The 24,696-nt window shown below is 35.1% G+C and overlaps 1 protein-coding gene across 7 annotated transcripts in view; it reads right to left on the bottom strand.

Moving 5' to 3' along the window:
• The window catches only part of LOC145670366 (muscle LIM protein 1-like), an 86,076-nt gene extending 61,581 nt beyond the window's left edge, over positions 1-24,495 (bottom strand). For 6 of the 7 annotated variants that reach the window (XR_014128292.1, XM_081738965.1, XM_081738962.1 and 3 more), the window contains exons 1-2: positions 24,333-24,495; positions 4,720-4,847 (exon numbers count right to left, since the gene is read on the bottom strand). Coding sequence is in view for 6 of the 7 variants with exons in the window: in XM_081738965.1 (XP_081595091.1) it covers positions 4,720-4,834 (115 nt within the window). In the remaining variant the exon portion in view is untranslated. Of the gene's footprint in view, positions 1-4,719; positions 4,848-21,409; positions 21,572-24,332 lie in introns of those variants that run through there. The other variant, XM_081738964.1, reaches the window with a different exon arrangement.
• Between the last annotated feature and the right edge of the window lie 201 nt (positions 24,496-24,696).

Below are 24,696 nucleotides of genomic sequence, written 5' to 3'. Positions count from 1 at the left end.
ATATATAAAGTGTTTACCGTATGTTTGTCGACTGGAAAATATGCTCATATTATACTGGTAATTATTAAATGTTAGAATTGTAGAAACTTCAGTTTACCATTCAGTGGATCCAGAAGGGACCGGTTTACAGGGGGCGGATTGTCTCCTCGATAATTAATGTGGGCTTGAAATACGGAAAAAAATAAAAATAAAATGAAATATTTCAGTTTTACGCCCCACAGTCATGGAGACGGTGATGATGAAAAGTGAATGCAATGGTGGAACGTATAAAGTGGGAGGAAACGGGAGAACCCCGAGGAAACTCACGCACACGGTGTTAGTCCACAACAAAGTACACTTAGAGCGAGCAGGGACCAAATCAGGAACCCCACGCACCAGAGATGAAAGCTATACCACTGAGTCATCGCGGCCTCAGTTTGAAATATGGAATTTTACATCAAAGAGAATAAAGTAGTGAAATAATATTATATAAAAAGGTAGCCTTTGAGGATTAGGGAATATGGGCGCCTCCACTGTTCTCCCCCGTAGATCCGCCAGTAAATCTCTTACACGGTTAAATATCCTAATTATTAAGGAGTTTGGTTTACCAAAACTACTTTATATATATTTATTCTGTTTGTCCGTCCGTACGGGAAACAAATAATCTCAACAACTACGTGATCAATCATCATCAAATTTAGTCAGGACGTAGAGAATCAAAAATTAGGTATCAAGTTCATTTTTAGAGCCGGTATTCAAACCGGAAGTGGTAGAAATCAATCATTTCCGGTTTCAACGTTGATAGCTATAGAGCAAAAACGATAATAGATAAGAAACAAACTGTTTTCTGCAATCAATTAAGTGCCCCAAATGTATATTCCATCTCCACTCTAATCTCTCTACTGAAATAGGAAGTGGCAGAAATCAACTACTTTCGGTTCTAACGTTGATTATTATAGAGTGAAAACGGTAGCAGATAGAGGTAAGCGGTTTTCTGGAATCGATTAAGCATCCCAGAAATATATTCCATCTCTTGTCTAATCTCTCTACTAAAATACAAAGTGGAATAAATCTACTACCACTTCCGGTTTCAATAGTAATTGAGAAAATATCACGCCATATTAACCTCCCAAATTCCTTCATGTGGAGTACACGTGATAGTACTACTTGTTTTACTAAAATCGTAGCAGTAACATTCACTCATTTCTTCTTTAAAAAAAAGCGTTGGTAAAACGGTATAGAAGTTCATTTTAAAAAGTATCTTATTCGAGTTATACGTTTTTTCAAAGTGAAAAATCCTCCCATTATGTCATAAGTATAGCAGCCCAGCGGAATAAAGCACACCGAGGAAGAGACGAAAGAATCTTGAAACATTTTTGTTAAATAATTTAATACATGTTAAGGTATGATGTCTTGGTTATTTTATATATTAAGTATACATTCTACAGTATCCATCACTAAATATAGAGGCGGATCTAGCCCGGGGCTGGGGGCCTAGCCCCCTCCTCTCAGTTTTTTAAGTGACAGAAATAATTCAAACTCTATTTCTTATATACTTCTGAAAGTTTATAGTAAATTTATGATATACTTATCACAGTCTGGGTTCTGGTTCCCCCCTTCCCATTTTTACCTTCTAGATCCGCATGTGGGTAAATATCGAGGCTTATACAGAGTTTTCATCGACCTGGAAAAACTGAAAAAATCAGGGAATTTTGAGTACGGATTTTACTTTTTAAAATCCGTTTCTTTTTTTGCCTCATCCAGCTATTTGGTAGGGGATATTTTATAAAATAAATTAGTTTGTTTTGAAAAATTTGTTCTACATACATAAATAAAGTATATACATGTACATGCATAGTAGGTGAAGAATCCCCTGCGGTGACATATATAGTTGCTTTTTTAACATTATACAGAGACCTCGAAATTTATAAATCGTGTTTAGAAAAACCTGGACAAGTCAGAGAATTCGTGCTCGCCATATAAGGGGAAACCCTGTTATAATTTATGCACTATTAGAAGAAATTTAGTGTAAGTTGACACATTTCGATAATGGTTTTGTGTTTAAAATATAGTGGCTAAAGTATATGTATTTCTATATAAATTTTCTTGTAACTTTTCAAAAAAATCTATTAATGTTACAGGATTATCTTGATGATAAAGAGGAGTCGTCGCAACTGCATAACTGCTTGACGATAATTTGATTAAGGATACTGGTAATATCATAGTTCTGTAAAATGATCGAGTCAGACTGGAATAGCAAATGTCTGAAATTGGTAACTGCTACCAGAACTTGTCAGCAATTACGTTTATAGTTTATCTACTGAAATTTATTGAAATAGATTGTTGTAATTGTTAGTATTTGTATCCTTGATCAATACTTCTAGGTTATTATTCGATCACTATCACTTTCTTGAATAATAGCAAGCTTTAAAGTCTCAAAGCTTGGCCATTACTGGTGTAAGTTCGATTACTTCAATAATATTCTAATTGGACTGTTGATTTGTTAAATATCAAATTTCTTTTTCTTTGTATTATTATTATTATTATTATTATTATTATTATTATTATTATTATTATTATTATTATTATTATTATTATTATTATTATTATTATACTTGCAGGGACATGGGTTTAAAGGTAAATCCAGAGAAAACTAAATACATAGAAGTGCGTCGGGACCGTAATACGGCAAATTGTGGATGCGTTAAAATTTTAAATAATACTTTTAATGAAGTGGATACTTTCAAATATTTAGGATCAATATTAACAGACGAAAATCATATTCACGAAGAAATTAAATGTCGACTAAAAGCAGGGAATTCGTGTTAATAGTCGGTTCAAAATCTCTTGTCGTCGCGAATTCTGTCGAGGAATTTGAAGCTTAAAATATATAAAACGATAATCATGCCTACTGTTCTGTATGGTTGCGAAACATGGCCTCTTACTCTGAGGAAAGAACATAGACTGAAAGTGTTTGGGAACAAGATCCTGAGACGAACATTCGGACCCAAGAGGAACGGGAATGGGGAATGGCGGGAACTTCATAACGAGGAACTACTTAATTTATACGGTTTACCCAACATTGTTAGGGTCATCAAGTCTAGGAGGCTTAGGTGGGCATGTCATGTAGCTAGAATGGAAAAAAGTAGAAACGCTTTCAAAGTCCTGACTGGAAGACCAATCGAAAAACGACCATTAGGAAGACCTAAGCGCAGATGGGAGGACAATATTAAGATGGATCTCGCAGAGATATGAATACAAAATAGAATCTGGATCCAATTGGCTAAGGATAGAAGTCAGTGAACGCGACATTGAACCTCCGGGTTCCATAGGCCATAGAGTTAGTTATTTATACTTGCTTAAAACGTTCTCCAATCATCCATGCAATTAATAATTAATCGATGATGTCCCAGTCTGGGTGGCATGTTATGTTTCTATTCGATTTCTTGCTTGCAGATGTTTTCTCTTGTATTTTTCTGGAAATAATCTGCTTCGATATTCAGTTCAGTAATGTTAACATTTTTTGTCTGGATCTTTCCTTGTTCAATTCGGAGAATTTTCTTCACCTGATAATATTTAATCTGAATCCACATTTAGTTGTCGAACTGATTTGAAAATAACACACCGTTGAAAATCTATTCTCTCTTTTCTCGCTATGTAAGTTTGTGTGTGTTTTAACAATTTGCACACCTGTTGCCGAATTTGTAATCATTCACCTCTGTAGTCGTTTCTTACACCTGTTGTGTGAAAGCTGCGTCTTTACTTTCCCAATGACCTAGTTTTAGTTAATGGTGTTTATGAATACGATGAGGCACGACAGTGACCTGGATATGAAACAATGTTTGTAGATTTCATAGACTTTTCTCTTTCAGAGACATTCCCTAAATAGCACGAAAAATATTACATCGGTTAAAATCACACTTATTTTGCAGGCACTTCAAACCATTTTTTGATGTCATAGACAGTTATATCAATGAATACGGTTTGTTGAACCACCAATCGATTCTTGTTTCATTTTCATTTGTTACAATACTTAGTTATTGATTTCATCTCGAAGATCGAAATTCTTTTGTAGCTTCTATGTTGAGTTCATCCTTTCAAGTTTTGTTGACTTTGGATAATGAAATTGTATATTTAATTTATCTTCCCAAAGATTTAGTATATAGCCTAAAGATAGTAAATGGCTAGCGAAAGTGAATGATGGTGAATGATTTAGCAATGAGAAAGCTGGAGAAAACCAGAGGTGTAGTCAAGTCGGCCCTGTCTTGTGAAAAGGAAAAATATGTTCCCTAACTCTCATGTGAGTATTTGCAATAGTTAACTTATGAAACCAGAATCACAATGAATGACAAATTATGATGTATTAAAACGTGCACGCTTTGTTTAGAAATGAATGGGCGGTACGAATAAATGAAAGACATTTGAGCACCAAATTACAATCATTGCATAAATTGCATTACAATGTGAACTCAAACCTGCCTATTTCGTTCCAGATGGAAACAGTTCAGAGCATTCCTCTATCGCTTGGTAAATTTAGAACCATTTTTGTTCTGACGTAATCTAATCTCCCCGCCCTCTCCACATCAGACCTCTGGGGGAATAGTCAGTAAAGTCTAGCTATCAATCGGATGGCCTGTGTTCGGTGTTTGGTAACGATTGAAGAAATGCGGTATGATTTTATGTTTTACAGCTTATAATTCATACAATAAAGTAATATTTAAAAAAAACAGAGTAACTTACCGCATTTGAAGCATGTTTTGTGCCATTTGTAACCTCCGGCCACTCGTTCTTCTGCGGCGTAAACTGATTTGCCGCATTTGGGGCACTTTGGATGTTCGACTGGCTTGAAAGGCATCGTGGACGTTTATCTGCAAAGATACAATAGAGAATTATATAATTATTTGTTAATTAAAAAATACCACACTATTAGTACACTATTAGCAGATAAGTAATACTAAAATTATCTTCTAAACTCAATAATAAGTTGGGGGCCGCGGTGGCTCAGTGGTAGAGCGTTCACCTCTGGTGCTAGGGGTCTCGGGTTCAAACCCTGCTCCCGCCAAGTGAACTTTGTGGTGGACAAACACCGTGTGCGTGGGTTTTCTCGGGGTTCTCCCGTTTTCTCCCACTTTCTTCATTCCACCATTTCATTCATTACTCATCATCACCGTCTCCTTTAGCCTAATCGGCATAATCGTGGGACGTAAAACTCAAAAATTTCATTTCATTTTCAGTAATAAGTTGTGAACGGAATTAGGAAGGAATTATTTAGTATCTCAAAAAAAGGAGTTAAACGTTGATTCTGTATACAGTATAGTTGTAACAGGCGTATAGAAAGGATTAACCGGTATCTTCTAAAAATAATTAAATGTTAATTGTCTATAGAATGAAGTTGTAACAGGTGTAGAAAAGGAATTAATCAGTATCTTCAAAAAGGAGTTAAGTGTACCTAGGAACCGCACCGGTAACAATTAGCTGTTGTTCCTAGTAAGTAGGGGCGTGGTCACTACTATAGCTGAAACATCAGTTTCCAATCAGTACATATCTTTCCCATTTCCCAGTAATTTGTCTCATAATTCGAATTTTTCGGTAAATAAAACCAGTAATACAGGTTTTACCGCTCACTAGTACAAGCGAACATATTTTTAGCTTTGATGATGTAGCTAATAGCGAGTATCTGTCTGCAGGCAAGAACTTGTCGCCTATTTCTTAGAGTAATTTAGTTAATAGACATCCATAGTTCTAACTTTCAGTAAGACCATTTGAAATGGTATATGTAGAAAGTCCTTTGGAGGAAAATCACAATGTCTGTCATACAAACGTTGGTAAAGGATTGAAACTTTCTGATTTGTCTAATTTTCCTCAATTGACAGTCAAGTTCTGAAGTATAGCACATTTCTTGAAAGAAGTAGAACAGGATTTTAAAACGGCGAGAATAAACGAAAAAGATAAGCTAATCATTTCTGAGAAGAGACTTCGTCATTCTGCTTTAGCTTGTTTTAACAGTGTAAAATTGCAGATACAAAGTTACCAAGATTTTTGCATACTGTTTCTTAATCAGTATACCAATCCTCGGATTGTTAGAGATTTCTCTAGTAGTATATGAATCCTTGGATTGTTAGAGCTCAGTTGAAACATTTACAATCTTTGAGATACAATAGTACGAAATATCCATGCACAGCAGAATTTGTGTGGGCTTTATCTTATCAACATACTAATTTAATAGAAAACTCTGAAGAAGAAGAAGTTGTAAATGTTTGTTTAGATGTTATTCCATCCTCGTATGCTAAATATCTAAGATTATTACATTGTCTCATAATACGAAAATTAGTACAGTGGATTACTGAAATTGAATTGGACTCGAATGTTCTTGAAGAAAAGAATAAGTGTGAAATAGAGTTAGTCATGGTTCTAGTAAGACATATAAAGTAAATTACGAAAGAGGTATATCTAATAAGAGGAAATTTAATTTAAGGAATGTTCAATTTGAGCCTAGCAAGGAGCAGAATAGGTGTGATAGTAATAAAGAAACGAATAACGGTACTGTTGACAACAAAGAAAAGATTAATTATTCAGGTAAAAATGCGAATACTGTTTGTAACAATAAGAAAAAATATAGTCGGAGTAGTACCGTTAGGCAACGAAAGTGTAACTGTAATTATGAAAAAAAAAATAATAATCAAGGGAAAAATTGGTATTTTAAGAAAAATCGTCGTCCGTATTTCAATGCTAATATAGAAAATAATCAATGATCGGGAAAATAACACTGAACAAGCTGAAACCAAGAGCACTAGTTATACTGTGCAAATCGTGGAAAGTTCATGGACAGAAAAGTACAATCCCGAGCTCCTAATGAAGTTTGTCAAGTTCAAGTGCATACTCAAGTCAATTCAGGTAATATTACACTTCATTATTTAAGTTATCCATCTCGCCAGTAAGGGGTAATAATGAGGGAAACTTCAATCGCAGTCATCATTCACGGCGCTGACTGGCTACAGTGAAAGAATAGATGTAAGTCCACCTACTTTGGTTAACACTTCAAACATAACTCATGTTAATCTTTTAGGAGTTAAAAATAATGTTTCACTTAATTACACTAATGAAAACTTGAAATTTTAGTCAAAGAATTAGGAACTTGACAAGCCAGTAGCTATACAAGGTTTGTGGTCGGAGAAGACTTACCTAATGCATATGACATGGATTCTGTTATCTATAGGCCCCCCACTATAGGAGGCTGCATCGTAGGCATGAAGTTAAGGTATACAATAGATTCAATCAGTCAGATAACCCGCTAAACTACGATTTGCCTGCCACTAATATTTAATTTCCAAGTTTTATTGGTCTACTAAATAGGGGTCTATTGTGTTAAAGGAATACAGATATTAAATTTAAATACCAATGGAAGGTTGTTAGAAGAGCTTGTGTTTGTAATTAAAAATGTAAAAACTGGCATGTTGTTGCGACTACATGCATGTTGTTGTGACTACTATGTCTTTTCGTGACTACAAAACTGTTTTTAAGAGAGAACATTTTTAGAAGTAGAAGATAAACGTGGTTGTCAAGTAAATATAGATTTATCTCAAGTGAATGTTTATTTTGCAGGTTTGCAATTTAATAATTCTTGAACGGTTGTTGATGAAAAATATTTAATTTCTGAGACACAAATATATGACCTTATAAATTTTCGGTTAGATTAGGAACTTAATGTCAGAGAACGTCTTATGAAACTGTTATTAACATATCACACTTTATTTTCAGAGGAACCTCGTCTTTTCAATGTTTCTCCATAGAAGATCCAAATGAGTGACGACAAATCTGTAATAGGAAGAATTTATCCAGTGCCGCGTAGCACGAGAAAGGAATTAGAAGCTCATATCCAGAAGTGGTTGAATTGAGGCATAATGATAGAAATGCTAAGTCCATACCCGAAACTCTATGCACTGCATAAATAAACCAAATGATGATATATCCCAGTGTAAATCTTAAGGGCTAACCAGAAAGTAATAACGCCTCATATCCAAGTGAAATCTATTAATGACTTAGTAAACCAAGTTGCGGGAACTACTTACTTCTCTTTATTTGATACTAAGGATGATTACTGTTCAGTGTCGTTACATCCTAACTCTTATAAATGTAATTATTTCGATTTTGAAGGCAGACAGCTCTACTTTCGGGTTTAGTAACGGGAATTAAGTCCAGTTGTGCTACTTGTTAAGATATAATGGATCAGCTCTTTGGTCTGAATACTAGAAACTTTATAATTTTATATATATTGATGATATACTGACTTTTTCAGACATTTTATATCACTGTTTTGATCATTTAGAGCGAGTTTTTAAGACTCTGTTGGATGAAAATCTTTCCTTGACTCTAAAGAAGTGTAAATTCTTAATAAAAAAAAAGATTACAGTTTTAGGTCATGTGGTCAACGAAAAACATGTTAAGATTGATCCAAAACTGAACTGAATGAACTGATTATATTAACAATAAACTCTCTGAAAGTGAAAAATTATTTTTTCACATGATTGTAAACGAAAATTAATGCTTCGTATAGCAATACTGTTCCGTGTAACGTAGATTTCTATCACAACGGCATAGCTCATCCACAGGTTGCGGATCGAGGAGAAGGCCTCTAGATATAGAGGTTAGCTGCGAATATATTTCATAAGCAGTCGCAGACAGACGACAAGAATGGTCCTCTAGCTTGGGGGTTTGACGTGAGGCTAACAACCTCATTCTGAAAAAAAAAAATACTTTTTCAGAAACATTCACAGAAGCCTCGGGCCAGGACTGATAACTTGACACGACCTCAACAAAGTAAAATGAGCATGAGATATGGAATTTCGAATATAAAAAATTTTTATAGGCTAGGCTAGGCCTGTTAGGATGGACCTAGTAGGAGTTCAGGAAGTTAGATGGGAAGGAAAGTGAGCAGTACAGTTCGGAAATTTTACGTTCTTATACGGGGAAGAAAATCCAAATCGCTAACTAGGAACAGAGTTTTTCGTTCACAAACGAATAATATCCGACCTCCTTCGTAAGCACGATATCTCATCTCTCGACGATAGACGTACCACCCAACTTTTGATTTTCTTAATGAAATTATTGCAAAATAATATAGACTCTGACTATTTACTATCCCAGTTAGAATTACATGTTCCATGTAAATGCACGCGTCCTAGAAATATTACTTTTCATTTACCTACTGCTAGAACAAATACCCTATACATGTCACCTATTAGGAGAATGTGTTATATTTTTAACTCCTATGCTGAAAGTAATCCTGAACTTGACATATTTAATATAAATGACCGTTCTCTAAGAACTATTGTGAAATCCTATTGAAGATTCATTAATTAAAATGGCCATATCTATAAATGTGTATTTGCAATTATATAAGTGAATTCTTGCATGCTCCAACTATGTACAAACTGACTAGGTCACTATCATTAGGTAATATACCTGTTGTGATCTATATGTAACCATAAATAAATAAATAAATAAATATCAGAAATTACATGGGCTGAATTTGTTAACAATCTTTCATTTGTTACTCTTAAGGGTCGATAGCACACCATCGACTCTTAAGGGTCGGTGATGTGCTATTATTGTTCTAAATGTACACGCCTGAATAGAAGATAAGGATGACGATATAAAAGACATTGTTTACGAAGAAGTACAACGGGTATTTGACCAACTCTTGCGATACCATATGAAAGTTCTGTTAAGGAATTTCAATGTGAAGATAGGACGAGAATATATTGTCAAACCGATCATAAGGAAAGAAGGCCTGCACAAGGAAAGTAATGACAACGGCGTTAGACTCGTGAAATTTGCAACATCCAAATACCTTACATGGTAAGAACAAAATTCCTACATCGCGACATTCATAAATATACTTGAACCTTACTAGACGAAAAAACACATAATCAAATTGATCATGTTTTAGTAGATAAAAGAAGACAATCTAAAATAATTGATGTTCGGTCATTTAGAAGAGCTGACTGTAACACTGATCACTACCTGGAAGCAGCGATAATTAAGAGAATATCGTTGAATGATGGAAATATTCAATATCTGAAAACGGAAATGTTTAAAGAAATTACAGGGGAGCCAGATGAGAGGGGAGTACCAGATTGAAGTGTTGAACAGGTGGGTTTTAGAAGGTGCGGAATGCACTAGTGTTGAGGATACTTCGGTTGAATTTAGGGATAGCATTAAAATTTCAGCAAAAGAAAAATTTGGTCAGGCGGAAATACACAGTAACAAACCATGGTTTGACCAGAAATGCACTAAAATAGCAGAGAAGAGAAAACAATCAAAACTGTGTTGGCTACAAAATCCGAACGATATAACTACACAAAATTTCTTGATAGGCGGAAAACTTCTAAAATGCTTAGAACAAAGAAACGCGATTTCTCGTAAACTAAAATTAATGAACTTGAAGATAATAGTAAAAACAAAAACACTCGGGATATGTATAAGTGCATCAACGAATTTAAGGAAGGCTACCAACCTTGCGCTCATGTATTAAAGAAAGATGACGTAACAATTTTCACTGATACAGATAGCATTTTGAATAGATGAAAAGAGTTTTTGACGATTTGGTTAACACTCAACTAAAAACTAATGTTCGTGGCGAAAGGAAAATGCACACAGCAGAACTGCATAGTCCAGAGCCTAACCGAACAGAAATAGAAATTGCTGTAGATAAATTAAACAAATACACATTCCCGGGTGTAGACGAAATTCCGGCTGAGTTAATTCTAGCTGGAGGGGAAAAATTGTAGAACACATTCTCTTTATCAGGAACAAGGAGGAATTGTCACAAGGGTGAAAGAATGAATCATTGTTCCAATTTACAAGAAAAGCTGCAAAACTGATTGTAATAACTATCGAGGCATTTCTCTTCTGTCAACATCCTATAAAATCCTCTCAAACACTTTGTTAGCAAGATTGATCCCATACGCAGACAAAAATTACTGGAGATTATCAGTGCAGATCTAGGCAAAATCAATATATTATCGACCAGACCATTCGATAGAGTGAAACCTCCCTTAACGGACATCTCTCAATAACGGACACCTCTATAATACGGACAGTTTTTTTTTGTCCCGGCAAAAACGCATGTTCTTTTACGGAACAAAACCCTCCCTTTTACGGACACTCTCAGATACGGACGCGGACAGTCCTTTTTCCCCAAACATTTCAATAATCTCTTCATAACGGACAGAAATTGTTCTCGGTTCTGCGATACACAAACACACACACATACCGTACATGTTTCTTCTGCAGCCATACTGAGGATTCTCAGTGCACACTTGATAAAGATCTTTGTTACCCTTGTAGAAGAAAAAGCATGCATTTTTCGCTAAACAAAAGTTTAGCCCATTAGTTGATTTCTAACGCATCTTTTGAGAAGGTTCTGAGAACTTGAAATAAATGAAAAATGCTTACATGTACTTAAGAAAATTATCGTACACGAATTATCTTTTGCAGTATACGAATAATACGTCCTTAGCAATAATATTATTTAACAGAAATGAATTTCTTCTTCATCCCTCCCAGCAACTCAAATACGTACTAAATAGAGTATTTTCATATTGAATTTTACGTATTTACGCTCATACAAAATGTATTTTCTGTATATTACTGCATACAATTACCGTTGTGAGAAATTAAACTTCTGTAACCTCTCTGTAACGGACACCTCTCAGTAACGGATAAATATTTAAGTCCCATTGGTGTCCATTATTCAGAGGTTTCACTGTACTCGAAAAGAAATGGGAATATAATAACCCGGTACGTCAATTATTTATTGACAGCACAAATGAAGTGCTGACGTCTACCACGCTCCCAATGTCAAATTATTTGAAATCGAGTAAGCTATACTAATCGCAATGAGTCGTGAAGCTTGACCTAGATATATCAATTTCGCACGCAATAGAACGCGAGGGTGTAGACTCTGGTCGTAAACTCCCATCCATGAAATTTTGCTGGTGTCCTCTCTCGTTCTTTACGGCGTGGCTATGTGGTTAGCTTACACGCCTTTGGCGCGACAGACTCGGGTTCGACTCCCAGCGGAAGCTCACGCAGTTCGAATCCTTTAAGCTGTATATTCACGTCTCATATCGCCTCGCTACTGGAAGGGGTGTTAACATTAAAAAAAACAAATCAAATCGCGCTTTACGGAGAACATTATTCCTAAGTTTGATTTTCATTATTTCTGTTGTCGTTGTCTTACATTTTCGCTGATATCATTGTTATCTTTTAATTCGAATAAGTATTCGATCATTTTATACATACATACACACACACACAAATAAATAAATAAATAAATAAATATATATATATATATATATATATATATATATATATATATATATATATATATATATATATATATATATATATATATATATGTCTTTCCAGCCTTAGAACAAAGCAGACATAAACAATGCGAAATGTATTACTCCGCCGCTCACACGTGCTTCGGCAAAGAGAGACGATGAACAGCAAGATCGTCTGCTTACTTACTTTCGTCAAATAATTTCCAAAGTGTAAGGCTACGGTTGGTTGGTAAATAATTAACGCACTGACACTGATTACTGCAATGTTGGAAATATGTATTTCCTTAATAAAGGAGATTGCCTATGTTCCTGTTGTCCTCTTTTGTGTTTTGTAACACGAAACGAAGATGGATTATTCTCACTCGTCGTCGCCATGAAACTCTGCATTCTACAATTGAAGGGTAAGGGGAAAAAACAAGGAATGTCCATGTATGTGCTTTTTCGGGTGCTTTGTCGTATCTGTTGGTGACTCTTGGTACTATTTGACTGTATATGCCATGCATACGTAGATGTAAAAATGTCCATATAAAAAGGGGCAAAAGATGTAACTAATCCTATTCTTCTTACGCGGTTTTCAATATTAAATCGCTGTTTTCTCGACAATGCAGTTTTGTGACATTCTTTCTTTTTTCCGCTTACCCTTCAATTTCAAATGAGCGGGGTCAGCGCGCGAACGCATACGCATGCGCAATAAATGCTATATGTCCAAATATGGATGAGGTTGAAATAAGGCTACATCTGTTGTATATGTTATATATATTGAGTTTATTATCACAAAATGCAGGATAAATTCAGATATTTTTAAATAAAATTATTATTTTGTAGAGGTTATATTGCGGTAGGATACTAGTGCAGTGAGACCAACAGCCAATCACTGGTCATCGACCCACTGGTAGTCAGGTGGGTTTGTTTACATCTACTTTTTTCTTAGGCTGGAAAGAGTATTATATCTTTCCCCTTCCTACCCCAAATTGCGGGGCTGATTTTGAATTAAAACGGCATCGGAAGTCACTGTTCATCCAAGCGACCTCGAAAACTGTGGATTCGACACTAATATGCCATTTTTGATAATTTTTACGTATCTTCCTCCCCTCCTCCTTTCCCATGCTACTTGGCTGAATTTGGATTTAAACTCCACCGGAAGTGTCACTGTTCATCTCGGCGATCTCGAAAACTATAGATTTGACACTAATATTGGTCATTTTCGATCATTTTTAAATATATCTCTCCCCTCCTCCCCTCCCCTAAGTTGCACCGTTAAAGTGAAATAATGAAAACCATCCCAGGCCCAAACCCAGGCCCGTGCTGGCCCACCGGGACACCGGGACGTGTCCCGGTGCGCCCTCCGAAATATCACAATATAAATAAAGGTACAAGTTTTTAGTAATAAATTCTTACAGTTTTATTGGTAAAGGACCCGTGAAAGGTGCAGTGTGCCCTTTACATTAGGCGCCCTTCCGAGATCACATCAAGGATGATGATTTTATTTACTCTTCTGTATAGCACAGTTCTGTAAAATGAATACACACAGTTACTGTTTGCGAAGAACCCGTGAAATGTACAGTGCGCCCTTTACATAAGGCGCCCTACGAAACATCATATTATAGATAAGTGGTTTTAGTTATCCTGTATACGAGCTTTGTATAATAAATTCAAATACTGAATGGTAGTACAGAACCTGTGAAGAATACAAGCGCCCTTTACAGTTTTGTATTATGAATTCATACAGTTGCTATTGGCAGAGAACAGATAAAGAGTATAATCACTTACAAAAATATTATAAAGTTATATATCGATGAAACGAAACAATGTGATACATCAAGAATAGTTCGGATAGTCAAACGTACGATGCATTTATGTAATACTACACTGACACTAGTCTCTAATTTACGATTTTTACAGCATCGAAGATTTCACAGTCTTAATATGCATCCATATATTCGAGCATATTGATTGTTCCTGTGTGTTTTAAAGCAGTGTTCGGATAATCAGCACATTTTGTATTTCTGACATATAGCTGTATTAATTTCCATAAAATGTGATCTTCCTGTCACCACGGCACGGTGCGTCCTCAGGTTGTGGCGGTTTATTTTATTTTTTTTTTTTTAAATAGAGGAGAGTAACGTGAGAGGGGAGCCAGATTGAAGTGTCGAATAGATTCACGGTTTTTAGAAGGTTCGGAGTGCAATAGTGTTCAAGATACTTGGTTGAAATTAGAGATAACATTAAAATTTCAGCAAAAGAAATATTGGTACACGCAGAAATACGTAATAACAAACCATGATTCAACCAGGAGTGCACTAAAGTAGCAGAGAACAGAAAACAGAAGAAACAGCGTTGGCTACAAAATCCGAACGAAATAACTACATACAATTTCATTGTCATCTGGCAGAAAACTTCTAAAACTTTTAGAACAAAGAAACGCGACTTTTGAAAGTTAAAATTAATTAACTTGAAGATAATAGTGAAAACAAAGACATTCGGGACATGTATAAATGCATCAACGAACTTAAAGAAGGTTATCAACTTCGTGCTTATATATTAAAGAAACCTAAAGGAGCAGTTCGCACTGATACAGATAGCATCTTAAATAGATGGACAGATTTCTTTGACGATTTGCTTAACACATAGCCAAAAAATTATGGGCGTGGAGAAAGTGAAATGCATGCAGCATAACCGTATATTCCAGAACCTAACCAGACAGAAATAGAAATCGCTATTTAAAAAAATTAAACACACATCTCGGTTGTAGACGAAATTCTGGTTGACTTAATTTTAGCTGGAGGGGAAAAAATGTAGAGCAAGATACACAAACTAATTATCCTTATCTGGAACAAGGAGGAATTACCACAAGAATGAAGAGAATCAATCATTGTTCCAGTTCAGAAGAAAAACAGCAAAACAGATTTAATAATTATCGAGGCATTTCTCTTCTGTCAACATCCAATAAATCCTCTTAAACATTGTATCAGCAAGATTGACTCCATACGCAGATGAAATTATTGGAGATTATCAGCCCGGATTTAGGTAAAATCGATCAACTATCAAACAGTTATTTACCATTCAACTAATACTTGAAAAGAAATGAGAGAATACAATATCCTGACACATCAATTATTGACTTTTGACTCTGGTAGGAGGGAAACATTGTACAACATGCTTACAGAATTTGCTATACCGAAAAAGGTAGATTAATTAAGATATGTTTAAATGAATCCCAAAGTAAGATTCGAGTATGGAAATTCTTGTTCATGAGCTTTCGCGTTAAGGATGACCTGAAACAAGGAGATGGGTTGTCGTCATTATTATTTAACTTTGTTCTGGAGAACACTATAAGGAAAATCAAAGATAGCAATCAGGTTCTAGAGCTGAATTGTATTTGCCAGGTTATGGCGTATGCTGATGATGTAAATTTAATAGGGAGTGATAGAATAATAGAAAGGAATGCAGAAATCTTAATTAACGCTTGCAGGGATATAGGCTTAAAAGGTAATGCAGAGGAAACTAAATTAACGGAAGTTTGGCGGTATCGTAATTCTTCATTTTATGGATGCGTTAAAATACCAACTTATATTTTCTTGCGACAAAGTGGATACTTTCAAATACCTAGGATCATTATTAAAAGACCAAAACCATAATCACTAAAAAATTTGATATTAACTGAAAGCGGGGATTTCGTGCTATTATTCAGTTAAAAATCTTTGGTTGTCGCTAATTCTGTTGACTAGTTTGTAGCTCAAAATATAAAACGATAATCATGCCTCTTGTGCTGTATGGTTGCGAAACATGGTCACTGACTCTGAGAGAAAATCGCAGACTGAAAGTATTTGAAAACAAGATTCTTAAACCAATATTCTAACTCCAAAAGGAACGGGAATGGGGAAAGGCGGAAACTTCATAAGGAGCAACTGCATAATTTTATACCGTTTACCAAACATTGTTAGGGTCATCAAGTTTAGGAGGCTCAAATGGTCAGGTTATTTAGCCAGAATGGAAGAAATTAGAAACGCTTTCGAAGTTGTAACTGGAAATCCAAATAGGAAAATGACCGTTAGGAAGACCGAGGCGCAGATGGGAGGACAATATTAAAATGGTTCTCGCAGAGATTGAAATATAAAGTAGAAACTGGGTTCAGTTGGCTAAGGACAGAAATCAATGAAGCGCTTTTGTAAACGCGGCAATGAACCTCCTGCGTCCATAGACGTGGTATATTAAGTTGTTGATACATTTAGCTTCTTTTTATTTGACAGAAATGTTATTAGAGGAACTAAAAAGTTTTTCTGTAGTAAAGAGGATTTCGATTCGAGGTTAGCTATTTACGTTAATACTAAAACAAATTTGGTGGTGATTTTGATATTAAATGGCACCCATACTTTCTTTCAAAGTCTCTCTCTCTCTCTCTCTCTCTCTCTCTCTCTCTCTATATATATATATATATATATATATATATATATATATATATATATATATATGTATATATATATATATATATATATATATATATATATATATATATATATATATGTTTGTATGGGCGCCCTTTTAGTAGACTTGTCCACCGCCCTCATTAGTATCCCAGCACGGCCCTGCCCTCATCTCTGTTGAAAAGTTGATCGAGATCGATTGGGTGGTTTAAGTGTGATGAAGTCACAAAGACAGTCACTTTCATTTTCATCTTTATATATCTCTCACCCTCTTCCTCCCATACGTTGCACCGTCAAAGTGAAATGATAAAAATCATCCCAGGCCCGAACCTCATTTATGTTGAAAATTTGATCGAGATCGGTCGGGTGGTTCAAGAGTTATTAGGCTAAGTCATAAACATTGTCACTTGCATTTATATTATTATTATTATTATTATTATTATTATTATTATTATTATTATTATTATTATTATTATTATTATTATTATTATTATTATTATTATTATTATTATTATTTAATTGTTTGTTAAGAAAGCCAGATTGAGGTCCGATTTCGCGATTTTCTGATATACTATGTTGCCTTCGGAATCTGAAACGAATAACTCGAGAACATTTTGTACCGGAATATGAACATTGCTTTGAAATTCAAAAGCCCAGTATGTCTTTTCTCTCTCTCTCTCTCTCTCTCTCTCTGTGTGTGTGTGTGTGTGTGTGTGTTCCTCCTAGTGAAATCATTTCGTGTGATTTTTTGCTGGTAATTTTATGCTTTTGTATCTGGCTTATATATGCACGTATATCTCAAGGAAACAATCCGAAGTGACTGAATGATGAACACTCAGGCCAATCCACTTAAGTTAGAAGCTTGAAATCTGGATAGGGCACGAAATCTTGATAGGATTTCTGATGTAAGGTTGGAATAAGGAAGATTTTTAATGAAAATTCGAGGAAGGTAGGAATTATTATCTTTAAATGTCCATATCTCGGAATCTCTGGATGTTAGAGACACGAAACTTGGTATGTGAAGTTGTCTTTTAAAATAACTACACATCTTTCAGTGGTTTTTTTTTTTTTTTTTTAAATATTTAACTTATAATGAAAGAAAAGGGAGTTATCGAAATTATCCTAAAGTTAGCGAGATCAAATTTGGTACCGGTATTTAGACTTCTCATTTAAAATAATTAGGCATGTATTTATCCGGGCTTTTGATATTTACCTTAGAAGGAAAGAAAAAGGTGAGGAAAATTAAAGAGTGGGATTACAATTGAGGAGTTTGATGTAATAAAGACGTAAGCGAGTTTAGGACCTTTTTGCATCAAACGCATTTGTGGCTTTTGCCATGCTTGTTTCGCCTGCTGATAACATTTCAATTCAATGTCGGAATAAAATGCTGCATATTACATTGTTTTATGTAAGAAAGAAAACGCTATTTAAATTTTCAACATCGTTTTTCTCCAACTACATGTTTGAGACTTAAGCCATTATTGCATTAAACTCCTCAATTGTTATAATTGAATGGTCATATCTTGAAATTTGTTAAGGTTAGAGGTTAATATCATGTTCGTGTTTTTTTTCAAGGAGTACACCAGTTTCCTTCCACATTATCATTCACCATTATTTCCATCATCATTCTTTTCCTTAATTTATCGAATCCTTTTGCGTAATGGGCATAAACGTGGGAAGTTAAACTGAAAGATTTCATTTCATTTCAATTTGCTAGTGTCTAAATGAAAAGCTTGACGGGACTATACTTCAGTATTAATAGAAGGCGTAGTTATCCTGGAACATCAAGTTTTAGTTCCTCCGCCCTCCCCCCCTCTCTCTCTCTCATACACACACACACACACACACACACACACACACACACACACACACACCAAAAAACTGAATTTTTCTACATTTTCTCGAAAACTATGCACGTCAATTTACACTCACTTGTAGGGTTACTGGGCGTTCCTTTTCACCTGAAATTTTCTTTTTTGGGGCCTTCAAACTAGTCCAGGTGGGTGTTTAGGAAAATGGGGAAGTATGCTCTTTTTGTGGGGCGAGGATACGTACACCATGAACTTTAAGATTCATTAAGAAGCACGGTGGCAGTAGTGGTAGAATGTTTTAAATGATTTAAAAGATTCCTCGTTCGATCCATACGATTAGAATTAGGAATTAAATCTCTGGGCTTTCGGCATCTATGGCCATGTTGGCCCGTCAAATACACATATGGCGGATGACGACCCTTGTCGGATATGACGGATGGCGGTTGGCGATCACACTGACCGAGGAATTGGAGAGGAAGAAAGGAAGAGGCTGGGAATATTATGTTAGGTATCAATCCCGGCATTAGCCTGGTGTGAATGAGGAAAACAAAAAAAAAACAAAAAAAAAAAACACTCCGGATAGCTGGCCTGAAAAAGCTGTTACACCTTTTCGACCGAGTGTCCCTACTGGGAATCGAAGCCGGGACCACGTTTGTGGTGAAGACGTGTGAGTCTGTGGGTTTCCCGTGGTTCTCTCACATTTTCATTCCACCAAATCTTTCAGCATCATTTATTTTCGTTAATCGTCTGTCTTCTTTAGCCTAAATGACATTACCATGAGACGTCAATTTAAAGAATCTATTTATTCTTACTGTTCTATTCATGAACTGTATGCGCCATATGTATATTATCACTTTTTCATGGCTTAACCCTTTATTTAGCACTGTTGCTCTCAAGCAGCATCGCATTCTATTGCGTTATCCGCACGAATTATAACTTCAGTGATCACTTAATTGGCATTATTACTTTCATAGAATATTCATATACATGATTTGCGGGTCGCTTCTTTAAATACTTCTAATCTTCGTCAACAGGGGACAGTCAAATTTAGTATTGTAGAAGCTCTACCTCCTACGTTCCGCGAAAGGTCTTTTTTCATTTTTTTAAAATTTGTGGTTTCTTGCTGTGAAAGAAAATATTTCAATGAAACTGCTGATAATTACTGAGAGTATACTTACGATATTTGACCATAATAAGGTAACGCTGCTCAGTAGCTACACATAAGGCCTATTTTTATGGCAATGTTGCTTTGAAATAAACATCCTGTATTTTGTAACCAAAGTACAAAAATACATTAAAAATTACAAAATTAATGATCAGGAAGACATGGTTCAACCATAAAAGTAAACTAAATATTTTAATGGTAATGCTATCAAGGCTTTCCAATCAAAGGGTTAATACCAATGATGGATCAAGTGGTATCTGAAGTTAATGAACAGATGATGAAATTAGACAATATTATTAGTTTAACGAAAAAAAAAAGTTTAAAGATAAAACAATCAGACCAATCTCGATAGATTTCATAGTGCTGGAAAAAAATATAAAGGTGAGTAGGAATTTTCATGCGTAGTAATCGAGATATTTTTTAATATAAAATTAAAAATTGAAGCAGTAAGATTACTACGCCTTCTATTAAAAGAAGTTGATAATTAAGTATTCCTTCTTCAAGCTCTTTATTATGTTGGATAAATAAATGATGGTCAACATATACTTTAAACTACCTTGAGCCGACGTATTTTTCAACTTTATTTCTGCAATTACCAACTCCCAAGCATACCGACTATAGCCCACGTGGCACTATTAAGTATGTTGTTAGAGCATTTTCGAAAGGAGCAGGTCTTAGAAAGGTACTGCTTCTCTAAAAAAGCAATGTACAATTGTAAAAGATTCGGTAAGACTTACGACTTCGGAAAGGTGAACCTCACCTTTCTAGAAGTCCCTCAACAAAGAAAGTGCACTAAAACAGCTTAATAGAAAGAAAAAGAAACGTAAAAAATAATTTCGTTAATACGGAAAACTTTGAATAATATTCAATTTTGTCTTAAGTGCCTAGAATAGCCTTCCTCATCTTTGTCAAAGCCTTGCTTTGTTACTTGTGCCCGGAGAACTACACCAATATGGAATAGATTCACAGTTGAAACCAGAAGGAGGGAGCAGAATATGGGGGGGAAAGCTAACTATAGTGCACCTTACGTTCATACATACACATCAAAAAACAACTGAAAGTTTTAGGAGAGCTGAGCACTCCCTAACTACTGCCCTGAATAGATTTCGTTATGATCTACTGATAAAATAATCAAGTAATATTTCTAAAATCCTAAAATATAATGTTTTTGTACAGTGCATAAGATTCTTTATAGTTGCCTTGTGGGTGAACGCTTAGCATTATCGTTTTGCCACCATAAGGTCGAATTTGAATCCCTGATCGGCCAATTTGATAGGATTCTCAAGCAATTTCGATTCTCACCTAGCAAAGATTGGAGTGATATTGTTAAATGTAGGCCCTATCCCACTTTCTTCAAAATTAAGTGTAGTATTTCATCACAAATTGTTGCTAGCATACAATTGCTTCAGATATTAATTAATAAAATAAACGAAGTGAATATATGTATATAAAATAAAGAAAAATCAGAAATTTGTAGATTTTCTTTCAACATATATTCCAATGCCGCATGCAGCTGAAATCCTGGCAATGTCACTACTAAATATATAGGATTAATTGTGTTAAATCATAATTTTGTATCACTAATATACGCTTAATGCAATATGACGAACTTCTGGCATCCGTTAAAAGCTCTAATTCTTATGACCTTAAATTATAAATTCTTATAAAGACGTCACATACCGCTGGTGTAAAGTTGAAATATTAATGCGTAAAGATGGTTTTGATTGGCTCCTTATAAGGGTTGTCGAGATGACTTGGGACTGAGTCAGAGGGGCTTGGCTGCTACAGCGTACTGGAACAAACTCATAACGCGCGCATCGGCTGGAGCTAAATTTACTTCCAATGCTCCAGATCTCCGCCTTTCTCGCCCACTCGTTGACTCGAGCCTCCCTAAGACAAGTGGTTAAATCCCTGCCCGCCGTTCCCTTCGAAGAGCGTTTCGGGTAATACAGCTTCCCAAATTTGGTTACCAGGTATGGTTACAATTTCGTAGTAGGCGGGACAGACGAGCAGGTAGCATTATTAACCAACACTTATTTTTCAATAATCCATGATTTTTAAAAAAAGAAAGTCTGTTAATATGAACTTGTTGAGTCGTCAAGGTTGATGATATATAACATTTTCCTTCCTTGAAATTGTTGTTCGTATTCTGCTAATTACTACCCGTTTCTAACTGTGAGTGACCCCTAAGCGTACACACTGTGCTTACATAACCGACTAAACAGGAAATAGACTACCGAACGATGTCCTTATTACATAATGCAGTGTGCCACTGAAGGCGTAAAATGTCCAGGAAGTCGAGCTATCCTGCGCACCCTCAAACTAAAGAAGGTGGTTCTTCAGGAAATTCTTTGAAAACTTTGTCTTATTTTGTATATAATATTGGATTCATACTCTCTTTGTTGCATTGAGTTAAAAAAAAATAAAACAGATTAAAATATATAATACGGACCTTACCGAGATACAATAAAATCAAATAACTACATCTGTTTCTGTTCAATATTTAACAGCAGGGCTTATGGTCATAACGATTCTTGTCATAAATGCGAAAATTACTTCATCTTAGTTGTAAAGGCAATGCCAATTAGCTTTAACTTTGATTTACCCATCTTTCTCAATTTGAAATACTGCCTTCATAATGACACTTTTGTACTTCATACTCGAATTAATGATCACGTACCATGTACTACAAATGACTTTCTTTTCTAGTTTAATGTCCCATGTTATGTACCGAGGCTAAAGAAGACGGTAATGATAAACAAACTGGTAGAATGAAGGTTGTAGGAGAAAACGGGAGAACCTTGAGGAAATTCATGCAGATGGATGTGTAAATTATAATATTAATATAACAAAAAGTACGATTAAAATAAAGGTGCAATCTAGATTTATTTACTTTGGAAAATCTATTGAAATATCTTTTCCTTAATATAATTGTACTATCAGCTTGTGGTATGATATTGTTATCTTTATCGGTTAAGATATCTGGATAAATTAGCTCCCTTTGGATTGTTGTTTGAAAAGAGAGCCAAGTAAGGTTATTATTATTTTTCATTGTTCATTATCTACTGAAAACCTAATTCTCCAATAATGGTGATGGTAAAATTCAATTATTGTTAAGAAATCGTTAAAAATAGAGCATGTTTTCGTAATAATCTCAATCAGTCAAAAAGATGACAATGTTCCTAAGCTTATCTTCCTGAAAGTTTGACCTTCAAAGGCTACGAAATCTCTTCTATTGTTTGCTAAAATTTTTCGATACCTGCTTCTACCGTTTTCAGTTTGATTAAGATTTAGTTATCCAATATAGAAAAACTTTGAAATGATGAATGGACTGTTTATATATACATCGCCATGTCTTTCGAACATAAGCATTTTCAGCGAGCACCTTCTAGAAAATAGCTAGGTTATGAAACTTCACCTTTTCATTTTACAAAATCATACCAAACAAAGCAATTGTCATTTGGCCCCAAATTATTTCTGGAACATTCGTATTGAGTACTGCACAAGATTGATAAATATATAATTAAATATATAATGTATTAACGAAGACACGTTTCGTAAAATTATTCAATGGAAGATCCACTAAAATTATTTTTAAGTTCACATTCGCTGTCAGATTTCACCCCAAAATATGTAGGAACAGACTAGCTATATTATTTATATTTTTATTTTCTATTCGGAATGTTGCATTTAAGGTATTACTGAGACTCAGATTTTTTAAAAAAGATTGATGTAGTCATATCTTCCGAAATATAAAACAAAATCCATCCTACCGAACCTAAGTACGCTATAAAAAACAAACGAATGTTTGGACATTTTTATGAATGACTTTTGATCATGGTTTAATACGTCTAAAAATGTTCTGAGGTGTTCTATTCTAGACTCCTAAGACTAGAATGCCTCTTTACAGAGATAAATGAGAACTGTTCCAAGGTGTTCAAAATGTATATGAACTTCTGTTGCATCCAATGAATATACGGGGCAGAAACGACTTGTAAGTTTGTGAATTGAAATGTTTAAAGTGACTTAACATTGTTTGAAAGTCGTATGCTCATTGGACAATCAGAAGTTCAGATATATTTCGAATATTCTCAGGGAAGTTTCTATTAATCACTCTTAGGAGGCATCCATTTTTTCACTGGTAGAACATTTGAGGACATTTTTAAACATGTTAAACATTGACCAAAACTCGATTCTAAAATCATGTTCGAACATTCATTTATTTTCGCAGTGTACTTTTGATGTCTTAATAAAGAATTCCTATATCACACTGAACAAAAACGATTCTAGTTCCCCGCAGTATCTTCTTTATGAACGAAGCAAACTGCAATTTTAGATAAATAATTAACAAACGAAACAACCAAAAATGCACACTAGATATTCTTTCTTCTTATTTGTATTACACTAATTGTAGGTAGGAAAGTAAAAGAAACAGGTCCAGACGAAGAACGGTAAACTCCTGTTATAATAGTAGCTATTGTCTTCAATTGAACTATTAACACGTTTCCTTTGCTCGAAACACTGGAAACAAAAGAAGATCGTAAATTTTCGTTGTTTGCTGGAGACTGTTGTTTCACTGTTTCACTCGTAGTTAATTCCTTACCTGGAGGGCTTTGGCGACAGAGAAGAATCTAGGGAAGAGGCCGGAACAAGCACAAGGAGATTCTGCTTGCCGTCACTACTGTAATTCGAATGGCTGCAAGACAAATCTTCACGAGCCTAGTCTTTTGGAGGAGTGCGCGCTTTGCACACGGCACGCAACAGATAGGAATAGAATCCCCCTGATACAAACTTCTATTTGGAGAACTGTGCAGTGTTGCCTTCGCTTGAACCGCCACAGTATGGACGGAGATTGGCGCCAGAAAAGGCAGTTCCACGCCTTTGCGAAAAGATTTGCGGAAGAAATTTCTTTACAAACCCCACTTCCCCCTCGTCATGAGTGAGTATTCTTCGTTCCTCTCATCACA

Source organism: Thermobia domestica, chromosome 14 (assembly GCF_964235325.1).
Source record: "Thermobia domestica chromosome 14, izTheDome1.hap1.1, whole genome shotgun sequence".
Classification (NCBI taxonomy): domain Eukaryota; kingdom Metazoa; phylum Arthropoda; class Insecta; order Zygentoma; family Lepismatidae; genus Thermobia; species Thermobia domestica.
The sequence above is the reverse complement of the archived record's forward strand: the minus strand, read 5'-3'. Positions and strand labels throughout refer to the sequence as shown.